Below are 17,519 nucleotides of genomic sequence, written 5' to 3'. Positions count from 1 at the left end.
ATCATCTCCTTCTTGTCAAATCAACAGCCTCTACTCCTTCTTAATCCTCTTCAGCCTCTCACCTGCCTTCAACCTTGTCGACAACCTCGGCTACACTGACAGTGTTCTCTCCTGGTTCTCCTACCTCTCCAGCCATTCTTTCTCAATCTCTTTGCGGGATCCCCCTCTGCCTCCCACCCCCCAATTGTGGGTGTTCCTCAAGGCTTTTTCCTGGGTCTCCTCCTCTTCTCCATCTGCATCCACCCCCATATTCATAATTAATTTATATATATCAGTGCCTGTCTCCCCCACTAGACTGTAAGCTCACTGACGACAGAGAATGTGTCTACCAACTCTGTTATATTGTACTCTCCCAAGCACTTAGTAAAGTGCGATACACACGGTAAGTGCTCAATAAATACAACTGATTGATTGATTGATCCGGCACTGGTTTTCTCCAAGGTCATCAAGGATATTAATGTCAAGTCCTCAAAAAGAACCGAGGAGTCCTCCAGACGTTTCCTCTCAGCAGTCCTTTCCCCACCCACTCCACCACAGATGCTCCCTGGTACCGAGCTCAGACGTTGTGGCCGACGTGCTGCCTGACACCAAGTGCTGCTGTTACTGCCATCACCACCTCTCCCAACACACCCTGCAGAAAGGTTGCCTCAGATGTGGCAGGCAACCAAGAGGCATATTTTTATAGTTACTGAGTTACGCGATCCCCAAGAGGAGGGCTCTGGGTTACGTGACCTCCAAGCAGAGATTTTACAGAGTTACATGACCCCTGAGCAGAGACCTCACAGAGTTACTTGACCCCAGAGCAGAGGCTTCACAGAGTTATGCAACCCCCGAGCAGAGGCCTTACAAAGTTACCCCCAAGCAGGAGATTTCCAGGCTTTCCTCGACTAGATCTTCATTTCCTTTCTCCCATGCCCTTCTGAGCCACCCTTGCCCTTGGATTTGTACCCTTTATTTACCCCTCACAGCACTGAAGTACATATTTGTAATTCACTACTTTATATTAATGTCTGTGTTCCCTTACAGACTATAAACTCCTTGTGGGCAGGGGATGTATCGCCCAACTCTGTTATATTGTACTCGCCCAAGCCCTGCACAGAATAAGTGCCACTAATGAGAGGGAGGGCACAGAGGGGTAGCTCGTAGAACAACAAGGCTTTCTCAGAAGCCATGCAAATATTCAATCACTGCTGCATTGGAAGATCTTCGAAGGCAGGGATTGTCTCTACAGCTCGACTGCATTGTCTCAAGTGCTTAGTACAGTGCTCTGCACTAAGTATTCAACACATGAGAAGAAACATGGCCTAGTGGAAAGGGCACAGCACGTAGAGTCAGAGTTCTTGAGTTCTAATCCCCGCTCTGCCATTTGTCTGCTGTGTGACCTTCTCTGGGCCTCAGCATCCTCATCTGTAAAATGAGGAGTAAATCTTACTCAGATTGTGAGCCCCATTAGGGATAAGGACTGTATCCAATGTGACTATCTTGTATCTACCACAGCATTTAGTACAGTGTTTGCCACATAATAAATCCCATTGATAACAACAGTAAATGTAGACAGAATAGATTAGCAAACCAATTCCTGTCATGTACCCGTTGTTTAATCCAAATGATTATGTAGTACAAGTGAAAGATCGGTTAACAATAATATTCCTTACTCTTACCCTCCAAATCCATTCCTTAAATATTGTTCCCTTATGAAATTCATAATATTTATTTAGGTTGAGAAAATAGCAGGCCTTTCACAAAGCAAAGTTCCTCACCAATTACTGCCACAAAAACCTCACCCACCAGCTGTACTAAAGGCATATTTGTAATTTAAAAAAAAACTTTATGCAATATTTATTCATTCATTTAGAATTCACATAGTCTATTTTCAGTTAATTTAATATTTACTAAACACTCATGGATGCTTGGCCCAACTATAAGGTGCACAGCACAAATTAAAACTTGAGAATTCCTGCCCTTGAGGAGGATATGCGCTAACTGAGATACAGCTGTTGTACACAAGCAAAGTAGAGGACAGCCAGATAATAGGGTGTCAAATGAGCTACAGTCCTCTAGATTGTAAGCTCGTTGTGGGCAGGGAACATGTATACCAACTCTTTTATATTGTACACTGCTAGGTGCTTAGTACAATGCTCCACATACAATAAGTGCTCAATAAATATGATTGACTGATGGATACATAAGCCTCTTCCCTCACCTTTTCCCAGAAGCAAATTCCCTGCTCAAAGTATCCCAGAGTACCACAGCTAGTGTTGCCAGGTGATGCTCTCAGGGCGGGGGCTGTTCTCCCCAAGTGGGGATGGGGACGGGGTGGAGGTGGGTTGCTCTTCACACAGCTGCTCCAGGCCATGGCTAATGACACCAGCTGCGGTGATCCTGCATCTCAAGATAGATGCCAGGAGCAGTACTGGGGAGAGGATGGATGTTAGCTGACTGCTATGACTGACCAGTGGTCCGAAAGGATGGTCAATTAGGCGAAGGCATAAGAGGGACCGGACATAAGTTTGCCCGCCTGCCTCTCTTCTTGGTTTCTCCCCTTCCCTGTCTTTTTTTCTCCTCTGATCTCAGACTAGTGTCCTTGGCTCATAGAAACCCTGCCCTTTAGCAATGTATGTGCAAAAAATGAATAGGGATTACTCTACTCATCAATTTAATTTTCTTTTGTTACAACTAACAATAATCAATTGGGTTCCCAATTATTTTTCAAGGAATTAATAATCTGCAGCTTTTTAAAAAAGCCTGCATGCCTGCAAGCAAATGTATAACTACATAAGAAAATCATTCACAGGAATGAGTTTGTTATTCTTGATGAAAATGACTTGGAAAGATTTACCTGGTTTAAACCCTACACTGTGTTCATTTTCATAATAGTATTTATTTCATGCTTTCTTCATGTTGAGCACTGTAGTAAGGCCATTGTGACATGGTGCCTGTCCTCAGGAGTTCATAATCTCATTGGCTGCACCAACATTAGCAACAGAAGTAAAGTGAGAACAGATAATCCCATAGCTTTTTTTCGTAAATTAAATGTGCATCCACTTAATAAGTAATGAAAAAATATCTGTTTTGCTGCTGAAATCTATGGATAACTTGGATATCTACCATACCCTAATTTGCAATGAACATAAAATGAACGGAAAAAAGTGATCCATTAAAATTAATTTAATAACCATTCTCTGTTTACCTGCACTGCGGGAGAAAATGTATCCCATATGTTTTCCACTCTGTTTGCTTCAATTTACATTCTTTATTATCCTAATTTATTCAATTTTTTCCACTGATATTTGTTGATGTTGATTAACTTTGAGGTACATGCAATTTGTTTTCAAAAATGTATTCACAATCTAGTCCCGGCTTTATTAGTAGGAAGTTGAAAATAACACTACAACATGCTTCCTCATGATTCATGATTCCATTAATATGAGACTTCTGAAACCAACTAGCTTTAGAAGTACAAATTGTACCCTGTTCTTGATTGCCTTGAAAATTCATTTATGCATCCCAGCCCAATCAAACGTCATTCATTTTTGCTTTTTCGTTTAGGTGTGCAGCATTCTGTCCATAATAACAAATGAATTTGGTTTTCAAATATGCATTCTAAACCTTTGGTAAGGACAGAATCTATGCAAACAACTCATCATCCTCAACAGCGGCATTTAGTGAATGCCTACTGGGTGTAAAGTACTGTACCAGGTGCTTGGGAAATACGCATTTCAAAGAAAAAATAAAGTTCATGGTCAGGGAGTGGGACCAGCCTTCCAAATGAACAGATGAGCAGGAATAGAAGCAAAGCTACAGATCAAGAATAGAAGAGATTTAATAAACAGATGTATGCTGGAGCACTAACCTGGAGGACGGGAAGGCACAGCTAGGACAGTGGAACATTAGTCAAAGAATAACTTTTTTAGAAGGACTTTAAAGGGGTAGAGGGATACGTTATGGGTTGTGTTTTGAAGGGATAGGGTGTTTCATACAGGGGGGAAGCATGAACAATGAATTAGAGATGGAGACAATCATGCTTTGCCTTGCAGGCTTGGCCCCAAATCCTTTTCGTTGCACTTTGGGCCCTGCAGCTTTTGCCTTGCAGATTTGGCCCTGAAACCTTTTCGTCCAGTTTGGGCCTCACAGCCTTTGCCATACAGGTTTGCCCCCCTAGCCATTGCCTTGCAGGTTTGGCCCCAAACCCTTTTCGTTCCAGTTTGGGCACCACGGGGTATGCCTTTCATGTTTGGCCCCGAATGTTTTTCTTTCCAGTTTGGACCTCCCCTTTCGCCTTGCAGCTTTGACCCCGAACCCTTTTCATTCCAGTTTGGGCCCCACAGTCTTTGCCTTGCAGGTTTCCCCCACCAGCCTTTGCCTTGCAGGTTTGACCCAAACCCTTTTTGTTCCAGTTTGGGCCCCACAGCCTTTGCCTTGAAGGTTGAGCCCCAAACCCTTTTTATTCCAGTTTGGGCCCCACAGACTTTGCCTTGCAGGTTGGGCCCTGAATCCCTCTCGTTCCAGTTTGGGCCAGTCAGCCTTTGCCTTGAAGGTCTGGACCTGAACACTTTTGGTACCAGCTTGGTCCCCCCAGAGCTTGCCTTGCAGGTAACTGTATGGGTTCCTCAAGGGTCAGTTCTTAGCCCTCTTATGTTCTCCACCTATACTCACTCCCTTGGTAAGCTCATTCGCTCCCACGGCTTCAACTATCATCTCTATGCTGATGACACCCAAATCTACATCTCCTCCCCTCTTCTCTCCTCCTCCCTTCAGGCTTGTATCTCCTCCTGCCTCCAGGACGTCTCCATCTGGATGTCTGCCCGCCACCTAAAACTCAACATGTCCAAAACTGAGCTCCTTATCTTTCCTCCCAAACCCTGTCTTCTCTCTGAGTTCCCTGTCACTGTGGACGCCCGCAGCCTTGGTGTCATCCTTGACTTAGCTCTTTCATTCACCCCACACATCCAATCCATCACCAATACCTGCTGGTCTCACCATTACAATATTGCCAAGATCCACTCTTTCCTCTCCATCCAAATGGCTATCGTGCTGGCACAAGCTCTCATAATATCCTGGCTGGATTACTGTGTTCAGCCTTCTCTCTGATCTCCCTTCCTCCTGTTTCTCCCCACTCCAGTCTATTCTTCATTCTGCTGATGGATCATCTTCCTGCAGAAACACTCTGGGCATGTCACTCCCTTCCTTAAAAACCTCCAGTGGTTGCCTATCAACCTCTGCAAGAAACAAAAACTCCTCACTCTTAGCTTCAAGGCTCTCCATCACCTTGCCCCCTCCTACCTCACCTCCCTTCTCTCTTTCTACTGCCCACCCTGCATGCTCTGCTCCTGTGCTGCTCACCTCCTCACTATCCCCCATTCATGCCTATCCCGCCGTCGACCTCTGGCCCAGGTCCTCCCGCTGACCTGGAATGCCCTCCCTCTTCACCTCCGCCAAACTAATTCTCTTCCCCTCTTCAAAGCCCTACTGAGAGCTCACCTCCTCTGAGAGGCCTTCCCAGATGAGCTACCCCTTTTCCCTCTGCTCCCTTTCTGCTCCCCATCTGCCCTCTGCTCCTCCCCCTTCCCCCTTCACCTCCCCTCAGCAAAGCCTCCTTTCCCTCTGCTCCTCCCCCTCCCTTTTCCCCTCCCCTCAGCACTGTGCTCATTTGTATATATTTTATTACCCTATTTATTTTGCTAATGAAGTGTCCATCCCCTTGATTCTATTTATCATGATTATGTTGTCTTGTTTTTGTCCGTCTGTCTCCCCCGATTAGACTGAGAGCCTGTCACTGGGCAGGGATTGCCTCTATCTGTGGCAAATTGTACATTCCAAGCACTTAGTACAGTGCTCTGCACATAGTAAGCACTCAATAAGTACTATTGAATGAATGATCGAGCTAGTTAGGAGGTTATCTTGTAAGGGTAAAGACCGTGAATTAGTTAAAACTCATCTGTCTTGCAAGAGTAAACAAATTCATAAGAATCTTGCATTATGAAAAACTGTTCGAAGCCCTGAGAGCTCACCTCCTCCAGGAAGCCTTCCTACACTGACTCCTCCCTTTCCCTCTGCCCCTCCTTCCCTCCCCATTGCCCCTATGCCCTCCTCCTGCTCTACCCCCTTCCCCTCTCCGCAGCACTTGTGTACATTTGTATATATTATTTATTACTCTAGCTTATTAATGATGTATATATATCTACGACTCTATTTATTTATTTTGATGGCATTGATGCCTGACTACTTGTTTTGTTTAGCTGTCTGTCTCCCCCTTTTAAACTGTGAGCCTGTTGTTGGGCAGGGATTGTCTCTATCTGTTGCCGAGTTGTACATTTCAAGCGCTTAGTACAGTGCTCTGCACACAGTAAGCACTCAATAAATACGATTCAATGAGTGAATGAAAGAGAGGTCTTAATTGAGGAAAGTCTCTTGGAGATGTGACCTTAACCTTGACATTACACTCCCTTCCTACATCAAATCTACTTGTAACAGTAAGTAGTCATATTCTAATCTGTCAGAGGTACACTGTGGGCATAACATTCCCTGAATAGTGTTCTGCCCATGTTGTGCCATGAAAACACAGTGTAGCAGACTTGATGGAGATATGTACATAGAACTGTGTGCACATTCATGAGGACATAACTATACTAGACATTCAATATACAATTTTGAACATTTCTTTTCATCTGCATCTGTGGGAATGAACTCTCATGAGACCTGGCAACATGAAAAGTAGAAAAATCAAGGCCTAAACTTAGGCACTCAGCTGTCAGAAGCTTAAAATTCTACACCTGCTTGTTGTGAGCAGAAGCATGTCTACCAAATCTGGCATATTGTACCTTCCCAAGTGCTTAGTACAGTGTCCTGCACACAGTAAGCACTCAGTAAATGTGATTGACTGATTAATAGATCAGGAGCACTCTACACCCAAGTAGAGGAGTACCCTTCTTATACAAAAGGGTTTCCTTTGGGACTAGTCACAGAATAACCTTTACCCTCCTTGATAAAGGACAATGATGGAGTCTCCTGAAGAGAATGATAGACAAGTCGTGGTCCTGAGACCCCACCCACAGGAGAGAAGCAGCGTGGCTCGGTGGAAAGAGCTCGGGCTTGGGAGTCAGAGGTCATGGGTTCGAATCCCAGCTCTGCCACTTAGCTGTGTGACTATGGGCAAGGCACTTCACTTCTCTGTGCCTCAGTTACCTCATCTGTAAAATGGGGATTAACTGTGAGTCCCATGTGGGACAACCTGATTACCCTGTATCTACCCCAGCGCTTAGAACAGTGCTTTGCACATAGTAAGCATTTAACAAATACCAACATTATAATTTCAGTGCTTCTGGCTTAGGCAGTACCACTCACACTCTCTCTTTCTGGGAGCTCAGTTGGCTAAGAGTTCAAAGTTCATTTTCAGCTCACTTAGAGAAAGCGCAGAATGGAAGCATGTCTTATTCACTAGTCAAATAAATAATGTGCCACCCACATTGGCCAAATCAATTCCATGATTCAGTAATATTGTGCAGTGCCCAAATTGTACTTTCCAAGCGCTTAGTATACTGCTCTGCACACAGTAAGCAATCAATGAATACCACTGACTGGATTGACTGAGGAAGCCTGCATGTGACTTGTTGGCACTGATGCTATCTGATTGGCAGAAGAGCAGCTGGAGCCAGAAGGAAGTGCCATTCAGTCTCAGCAAATCTGACAGGGCTGGGCAGCAGAGGTGTACAAGTGGCACCCTGGGCAGCAGAACAGGAAGAAGTAAATCTCCTAATTACCTGCCCTTATCTCTCCTTTGTTCTTTTCACTCCTTTTCTCATTCTCCCTCACTTTCTGCCCACCCTTTCCTCCTTTCTGTCTCCTTCCCTAAGGGAGCCAGGCATAGCCTCTATAAATCCCACAGTAATGACTGGAAAGCTGACCTGCTTCATTTCATAATTTTTAATTTGTACCAAACTGAATAATCTGCTGTTAATAAAAACCCAGAACAGAAAATCAACACTTAAAATACCCTTTGGGTGCTCTCAACCAGGTATTCCTTCATTGCCATAATCCCCCATCACTGTAGACAATACCACCATCCTCCTTGTTTTACAAGGCCACAACCATCAGTCACATCAGTCATGACTCATGCCTCTCATTTAACTCACATATTCAGTCTGTCACCAAATCCTGACCATTCTATCTTCACAGCATCTCTAAAATTTGCCCCTTGATCTCCATCCAAACTGCTAGTTCAGTGATCCAAACACTTTAATTCCATTCCAACTAATGTATCAGCCTCTTCACTGACCTCCTTACCTCCGTTCCCTATTACTCCTTACTTCACTTTGCTGCCTGGATCATTTTCAAAAAAAAAAAAATCATTCTGCATGCATCTCCCCACTCCTCAAATACCTCCAATGGATGCCCATCCATAACCACATCAAACAGAAGCCCTCACCAAAGGCTTCAAGGCACCCAACCAACTCTCTCTTTCTTAGTTTCATTCCTCTCCCACCACAAGCCAGTTCACGCACATTACCCTTCTCATACCAACCTACTTACTGCACTTCACTCTTGTGTCTCTTTCCATTGACACCTTGCACCTGCCCTTCTTCCTGCTTACAACTCCCTCACCTTCAAAATCCTACTAAAATCAAATCTCCTCAAGGAAGGCTTCCCTGACTATCTTTTCATCTCCCAATCCTATTCTCCTTTCATTCATTCATTCAATCATATGTATTGAGCACTTACTGTTTACAAAGCACTTGGGAGAGTACAAAATAACAATAAACACACACATTCCCCGCCCATAACGGAGACTAATGCACTTTGTTACCTAACTCTTTCCCCCATAGCATCTATGTAGATATCCTTATACTACCACTGCTTCTCCTATATGTAATTAATTTTAACGTCTGCCTCCCCTGCTAGATTGTGAAGTCCTTAAAGGCAGAGATTATGCTTAAGTGCAGAATACTTAGCATAGTAAGTGTTAAAGCACTGAGTGACATTTATTGAGTCCTTACTGTGTGCAGAGTCGGTAGGCACAATTCCTGCCTACAAGGAGTTTACAGACTAGGAGGAATTTATAAACACTACTAATTGATTGATAGGTTAAAATGAGCCCTTTCACATTGCATTTCAAGTCAGTTTTTTGGGATGAAATTATTTTGGGAAAATGTTCAGTGTACTTAAACAAATGACTGTAAAAGGTAAGCGGTGCATTTCTTTTAGCTGCACAAGATCCAGAATGGCAATTCAAAATAGATACTTGTAATGTCACAAGGCTGGGTAAATTTAGCAAGTCTGATAAATCCGTCAGTCCTTGCAGATTACACCTCCCTTAGGAAACGTAGTCTAGTGAACGTGGCAAAAGAATGATCTGGGAAGAATACAGTATGATATACAATTATCTAATTCGTTAATGTAAATCTAGTTGTTTCATGTACCCGTATTTTTAAATATTGGACTAGTCTTCGCATTAATTCCTTTCATAAAATGTTATAAAATTGTGAAACTCTTATACTTAGTTGGCTGTAAAAGGAAAACAAAACAAAACATTGATATGTTTTGCATTAGACTGTGAACTCCATGTGAGACAGGGATTGTGTCTGACCTGATTAACTTGTCAGTTCTTATAACAGTGCTTGACACATAGTAAGCACTTACAAATAACATAACAATAATGATCCACAAGCAGAAAAATAACAAATTCCAACCACACAAATGAAAGGATGATTATATTCTGTCACTAAAGTAAAAATTACTGTTTATAAACTCTATTAATGTATAAACAGACATTACTACCTCTATTTGAGAAGAGCAATTTTTAAAACCAAACAAAACAATTCAAAAAACCTAAGTAAAATTCCCACCCTCATAATTTTATTAAAACTGATATAAACACACATTTAACTCTTTAGAAATAAATGTGTGCTAAATATCGGAAGAAAATAGATTTTAATTATTTTACAAGAAAAAAATTTCAGATCCCAACTGTAAGAGTTGTATAAAACTCCTTCACAAGTTTTTACTGACCCATCCTTTTCAAAGCAGAGGAGGGGCTACTTTAGCAACCCTAAATATTTGAATGCTTTCAAATGTCCCTGCCCCTTCACTGTAGCCATATCGATTGCATGACACATGCGGTATAAAGGCAATTGCAACATTAAGATATCATCAAAGTAGGCAACATTTGTATTCATGCTCTCAATTCTAATAGGGGAAATGTGTTCCACCAGTGCAACAATTTCTAAACCTTGCTGCAAAATAACCACATATTAATGCTTCTGAAGCTAGTTTGCTCTATCTACTGCAAATGCTCCCATGAAAGCTATGCACAATGGAAGAAACTCAAGTAGATGCCTGCCTTGTGACATCGCAGTTACATTCAGGGAGGTCTGCATCCACACCGCCGTCATCAGCCATCCTTGTGACACACAAATCTTTCACCAGCACCATGAAAATTTCCAGTATTCCAAGCAAAAACAGGCAGACCAAAAGCCCGCAGAGACTGAGTCCGGATGCAAGTTTGCTTTTGTTGACGTAGAGAACTATGAGCATGTTCACACTAAACAAATGTTGGTAGACCCTGACTGATAACATGAGACTGAACAGTGACAAGTGGTCATGTTTCTAAATAAAACTTACATTCATCAACATGTGCCAGGACTGAGCTCCTGGAATGTAGGCCATGAGTGTCCAAAGAAGGGGAAGGGGAAAAAAAAATTCAAATGAAACCACAAGCCATCAGGCACGCCCTCACGAAGGAGAGGAAATCCCAAAAATAAGTCAAATAGCCACATACTGGTCTTTGGCTGCATGGATGCTTCATTTTTCCTGCAGTTGGTCTTATATTCAGGAAAGAAGAGTTGGAGAAAAAGATTCACTCTAATACCCAGAAGCTAGGAATGGAAAATTACAGCAGAAAGGAGCAGCTGCTATTTTCTGAGTGCTCTACTACTTGCTGCACCAGCTGAGAGACAGAGAGAGTGAAAAAGTGAGAGAGAGAAAATGGCAGAGGCTGGCAGACTTTCAGGGTCTGTGTAAAAATTGAGATCTCTGCCTCTGCAAAGTATTTCAGACAGCAAGAACCTTTAGACTATTTGAATGCACAAATGTAGACAAACAGTAGTGTAGGACTATATGTAGAATATAGGAAAGAGAAGAGAAGAAAGTGACTATTGGTGAGAATTACAGTTTGCTTACTTAAAGGGATCTTGTACTGAACTCCAGTATGGAGATAGGAATAGTTTTAATATTTTTTAAGGTTTTCTCTATTATTCAATTTTGGCTTTTTTTGATCACTTTATTTCAATTATTTTGTTCTCTTGATTTTACCTCCAAATAACCTTATCATTTTTTAACATATTATGTACTTTTGTTTTAATTTTTGTCTCATCTTCTCAAGCCTAATTTTTCATCTTTTACTTTCATATTTAGGTTTACATTTTTTCAATCAATAGCACTGATTAAGCTCCTACTGTGTGGTAGGCACTATGTTGAGCATTTGGGCAGAGAATGTGTCTTGAGCAGGAAATGTGTCGGTTGTGTTGTACTCTCCCAAAGCGCTCAGTACAGTGACCTGCACAGAGTAAGCATTAATAAATATGATTGATTGGGAGAGTAGGACAGAGGTTAAAGGGTACAGTCTGCTCCCTCAGGGAGCGTACTATGGAACAAAGATGACAGACTGTAAAATAACTTACAGATAGAAGGTAAAAGACAAGGTAAAGATGGATAAGTGAAAAAGTAAACTCTTAAATAGTAAATAGAAAGATGTGAGCAAAGTGCTGACGTAGTAACTGGAAGGAATTTACGTAGGGAGAAGATAATTTAGACAGGGGTGGGATTTCAGGAGGGTTTTTTTTGAGGGGAAGGCTGGGGGGTTGTTAAACACTTACTATGTGTCAGGCAGTGTACTAATTACTGGGGTAGAATCAAAATAATCTGGTTCCATATTCCACTTGGGGCTCACAGTTTTAATTCCCAGTTTACAGATGAGGTAGCTGAGGCACAGTGCAGTTAAGTGATTTACCCAAGGACACGCAACAGACAAGTGGCAGAACTGGGATTAAACTCAGGCTTTCTGAATCCTAAGCTTTTTCTATCAGACCACATGGCTTTGGTGAGGAAAGCTGAGGCCTGGCAGGTGTGAAAGTGAACAAATAATTTCAGGCAGGGTAAGGGATGTGAACTAAAGGCTGGAGAATTGAAGATGAGATTCAGTGAGAAGGTTAGCTTGGGAGAAGAGACTTGATTCATAATAAGGACAGTTCATGGAGTTCCTAAAAGCCAGTGCTCAGAAGTTTAACCTTGATAAACAGAGGATGGGGGGCCATGGAAGGTTTTTGAAGAGTTGGGTTCAATGTGCCGAATGATATTTTAGATCAATGATCCTGGAAGCAGAGTGAACTAAGGAATAGAGAGGGGAGATGCTGGAATTATGGAGACCAGTGAGAAGGCTGATAATGGTAGTTAAGCCAGGATATGATGACAGCTTGGGAGACGGTATAGTTACTTTGGTAGACTGAAAGGGATATATCTGGGAGAAAATACTAGCAGGGTTTAGCAACAGCCTGAATTCATTCATTCATTCAATAGTATTTATTGAGCGCTTACTATGTGCAGAGCACTGTACTAAGCGCTTGGGATGAACAAGTCGGCAACAGATAGAGACAGTCCCTGCCATTTGACGGGCTTACAGTCTGAATGTGAGAGTTGAAGCAGACAATGCCAAGACTTCAGGATTTGGTGAGAGAGTGAATGGTGGTGAGATGCTATGGGAAAATTAGGGAAGAGAAGGAGCATGACCTAATGGAAAGAGTATGGGCCTCGGAGTCAGAGGACCTGGGTTCTAATCTTGTCAGTCACTTGTCTTTGTGACCTTGAGCAAGTCACATAACTTCTCTGTGTCCAACTTGATTATCTTGTATCTCTCCTAGCACTTAGTACAGTGCCCGACATATAGTAAGAGCTTAACGAATACCTTAAGAAAAGGAGTGGATTTGGGAGGATGAGGAGCTCAGTTTTAGACATATTAAGCTCAAAATACAGTGGAACGTATCAGGAGACGTCAATCGATCACTCATATTTACTGAGTGCTTATTATGTGCAGAGCACTGGACTAAGTCCTAGGGAGAATACAAAATGATAATAATAATGATGATTATGGTATTTGTTAAGCGCTTACTATGTGCCAAGCACTGTTCTAAGCGCTGGGGGAGATACAAGGTCATCAGGTTGTCCCACGTGGGGCTCACAGTCTTAATCCCCATTTTACAGAGGAGGTAAATGAGGCCCAGAGAGGTTAAGCGACTTGCCCAAAGTCACACAGCTGACAAGTGGGGGAGCCGGCATTCGAACCCATGACCTCTGACTCCCAAGCCTGGGCTCTTTCCACTAAGCCAAGCTGCTTCCCAATAATAATAATAATGTTGGTATTTTTTAAGCACTATGGGCAGAGCACTGTTCTAAGCGCTGGGGTAGATACAGGGTAATCAGGTTGTCCCACGTGAGACTCAAAGTTCATCCCCATTTTACAGATGAGGTAACTGAGGCGCAGAGAAGTTAAGTGACTTGCCCACAGTCACACAGCTGACAAGTGGCAGAGCTGGGATTTGAACCCATGACCTCTGACTCCCAAGCCCGGGCTCTTTCCACTGAGCCACGCTTCTTTGCTCACAGTCAGCAGCCAAGAAGAGGATTTTCAGAGCCCTCAAAATGCTCACTGGACTATAGTGCCCCTTAGTGCTAATCAATACTATTTTCTGGGTACCTCCAATAGGCTGAGCACTGTATTAAGCACTTGGGAAAGTAAACCTGAGTAAGAGACATGGTCCCTGCCCTCAACCTAATGTGGGTATCTGATAGAGAATCAATTAATTAGAAGAGAAACAATGTTATTTTTAGATTTTATGCCCAACCCCCTCCTCCCCCCAAGGGACAGGGACTGGGTATGAGTCCCAGCTGTGTGCTCATTCCCAGTGCTCAGTACAGTGCTCTGCACACAGTGAGTTATTAATATTACTATTGCAGTAATTGATTACAGAAGAATGGAAGGCTAAATTGATGAATATATAAATGTAGGCTGAGTAGTATAAGTCAAGAGCAGGCCTAAGGAGCTGAGGGCAGATGAAGAAACCTAAATGATTAGGGCTGATCTGAATCTTAATCAGGGAAGCCTGCAGAGGAGGTGGAGTTTTAGGGGGGGGCTCTACAGATGGGAAGACAGCGGAGAGGTGCATAAACTATAGCTACTACATCGTATAATTGAGACTGTAAGTCCCATGTGGGACAGGGACTTTGCCCAACCCTATTTGCTGTACCACCCCAGCGCTTAATACAATGCATGGCATATAGTAAGTGCTTAACAAATACCACAATTATCATTACTGAGATGCTGAGAAAGGCATTCTCCCATACAAGGTACACCCCCAAGAAGGGCTTGTCTTTCCAGGTGATTGTAAGGGAGAGGGGAAGAGAGGAGGCGATAAAGTATCTCCCCATATCAATCAATTGTATTTACTGAGTTCTCACTGTGTGCAGAGCACTGTACTAAGAGCTCAGAAGAGTACAGTACAACAGAGTTGGTAGACAAATTCCCTGCCCACAACGAGTTTACAGTCTCAGATGATTTAATAAGCACTTACTATGTTACATATACAAGACTAATCACTGGGGTAGATACACAACAACCAGGCTGGACACAGTCCCTTGTTCCAATATGGGCTCACGGTCTATGCCGGAGGGGGGAGACGGTATTCATTGTGTGGCCAGGCGGTTGAAGAGCAAGAGATTAGATGGCTTGAGATCTACTGCTGACATCGGCTCAATCTGCACAGGCAAAAACAAGGCTAATTTGGAAAAACAAAAATTCCAAAACCCATGTTTTAATGGCCCACACTGAAGTGTCCTTATATTCCAACGAAAGGAGGATTTTCCAGCAGTTTGTTTTAGTGAAATTCCTGTCTTATCAATTAGAAGTCCTATGTACCTATGCAGACTTAACCTTTGGCTGTGTAATTATGTCCTTGAGCATATCATTTTATATATTGTGTTACAAATGAAAACTTTGAAGTCCTATTAAGTAACAGTGTTTAGTACACGCTTACTCTGTGCTAATGAATGGTTGCTAAAAACTGGGATAGAGAAAAGAGGCAATGCCTGTTCCACACAAGTTTACAATCTCACTGGGTAGATGGAACAGATATCCTCACTTTAGACAGAAGGAAATGAGATACAGAGAAATTAAGTGACCTGCCCGAGAACAGTATGACCGAGTGGAAAGAACACGTACCTGAGAATCAGAGGACCTGGATTCTAATCCCAGTGCTGCCACTTGCCTGATGTTTGACCTTGGGCAACTCACTTCACCTCTCTGTGCCTCAGTTCCCTCATCTGCAAAATGGGATGTCTGTTCTCCCTCCCTCTTAGACTGTGAATTCTATGTGGAACCTTATCTTGTATCTACCCAGGTTTAGTACAGCGCTTGGCACATAGTAAGCACTTAATACCACTATTATCATTATTATCTCACAGTCGGCTAGTGGTAGAGCTGGGACTAGAAGCCACGTCTCCTGTGTTCCACACCTAGGCTCTTTGCACTGGGCCAGTTGTGAATACATATCCTATTTGCCATACTAGAAAAAACATTTTTTTCTTTGGGTATTAATGAGTGGCCTAGCTCTTCTTTAAAAACAGTTGGGAAAGCTTTTGAAAATGGTGATAAGCATTTAGAGGAAATATGATGTTTATTAAAAAAAATGCTTTCAAGAGAGTAGCAAGAAATTCATCTATGAATAATGAGAAATTGTTAAACATTTTTAAAGATAAAATTATCTAACTCTTTCGGCTTCTATGACATACAGTATGCCTATTCTCAAAACCAAGGAGTGTCTGGCTTTAAATACTATTCCCTGGGTATTTTAGTTCTATTTCTCTAATCCGGAATTCTAGTTTGTTCCTGCTTAGGAATGGTGTTAGGAATGCTTAGGAAGAAGTAGTTTCTTCTCTACTTCTCCAAGGATGAGTGGAGGGAGTCCAATTTTTAGAAGTCAGTTTTTGTTCCATCTTACATGGCAATGAAATGCAAATACACACAGCAGCAATCTCCAGTGCTCTTAAATATTTAGCAAGATTTGACAACACCATATATTAATGAAGTGCCAGAAAATGGTACCAAATAGCATCCACTCCACTAAAGTCTCCTCCACAAACCATTAACTCCAGCTGATTTTCCTATTTTAGGAGGGAGTTTCTATGCACCTCGTTGTGGGCAGGGAATGTGTCAGTTATTATAGTGTACTCTCCCAAGCACTTAGTACAGTGCTCTGCACAGAGTAAGTGCTCAATAAATATGACTGACTTTCCTATCCTATATATATTATCAGACTCAGAAATCCCGAAATAACTTTGCTCTTCACTGGGTTCTAATCTAGATCTGTCACTATTCTGCTGTGACAACTTGGGCAAGTCACTTAATTTCTCTGTGCTTCAGTTCCCTCACCTGTAAAATGGGGATTAAAGCTTTAAATTCCTTGTGGGACATGGACTGTGTTCAACCTGATTATCTTGTATCTCTGTCAGTATTTACAGCAGTGCCTGACACGTAGTAAACACTTTGCAAATACCATTAAAAACATTCATCCCCTCCTAAATTAGTGTTTTACAATAAAAGAAACATTTATAAGAATAAGACATTTTGAGTGTCTTTGAACATAGAGGGATACTGGTCATTATAGTTGGAACTGTCTGGAAATACTTTCTATGTTCTCTGCTCCTATTTCATCTTTCTAAAGGCTGAGTGGAGGAGCTCAGATCATTAACAGAACTAAAAGAATCAGAAAAGCATTAGCACCACTACTACTCTCCTGTTATTGTGAAAAGCATCTCACTAGAAACAATACATGTCTAAATTCCAATAATATCCTTTAACATAGGCATTTGTATACGTATATGTATTATGCTACATAATTTGCTATATGCAAATTACTTAGCTACTTCTTTAAATTACAAAAGACACCAAAGCTTTGTTTCAGTCCTCTGACATAATCTATTCCTACAGCTTTTCACCTCTCTTACTGACACTGTCTTTTGGTAAGAACAATTACCCATCATCTTTTCCAAAGGCATTAATCAAATTTCACAGCTAACAGAAAGGTGGAGAGTTAAAAATAAAATGAAAAATACTGCAGCAGTCACAGTTAGTTTTACAAAATGCACTGAGTGACTGTCAGTAATACGTTTTGTTTCTTCACATTTCTAATGAGTGGCATTTGACAAAGATAATCCCCTCTCTTTTCCACTTCAGAGCATAGGAAAAAGGCTCTTTAGTACCAGTGAGTTCTTCAATACTTTCTTTCTAGCTCAGAAGTAAATGAAGCCCCAACAAGGGCATCGGGTTTGATTTGAGTTCTCTCACCTGATTCATCTGACTTGCACATCAATCTTGGAGACATTTAAGAACAAGGGGGTGAAAGTTCACCTCACGAAATTTATATTGTAGAAGAAAACAATATGGATTAGGATTTAGGGATGAAGAGAGAAGATAA

The 17,519-nt window shown here is 42.0% G+C and overlaps 1 protein-coding gene across 13 annotated transcripts in view; it reads right to left on the bottom strand.

Moving 5' to 3' along the window:
- The window catches only part of SYNE1 (spectrin repeat containing nuclear envelope protein 1), a 518,607-nt gene that overhangs the window by 55,792 nt on the left and 445,296 nt on the right, over nucleotides 1-17,519 (bottom strand). The window contains exon 1 of one of the 13 annotated variants that reach the window (XM_029048106.2): nucleotides 10,337-10,481. The exons of the other annotated variants lie outside the window; for them this stretch is intronic. Within the exon in view, the coding sequence (XP_028903939.1) occupies nucleotides 10,337-10,428 (92 nt within the window). The 5' untranslated portion in view covers nucleotides 10,429-10,481. Of the gene's footprint in view, nucleotides 1-10,336; nucleotides 10,482-17,519 lie in introns of those variants that run through there. 13 annotated transcript variants of the gene reach the window in all.

The sequence above is a fragment of the Ornithorhynchus anatinus genome, chromosome 2 (genome assembly GCF_004115215.2).
Source record: "Ornithorhynchus anatinus isolate Pmale09 chromosome 2, mOrnAna1.pri.v4, whole genome shotgun sequence".
Classification (NCBI taxonomy): Eukaryota; Metazoa; Chordata; class Mammalia; order Monotremata; family Ornithorhynchidae; genus Ornithorhynchus; species Ornithorhynchus anatinus.
The sequence above is the reverse complement of the archived record's forward strand: the minus strand, read 5'-3'. Positions and strand labels throughout refer to the sequence as shown.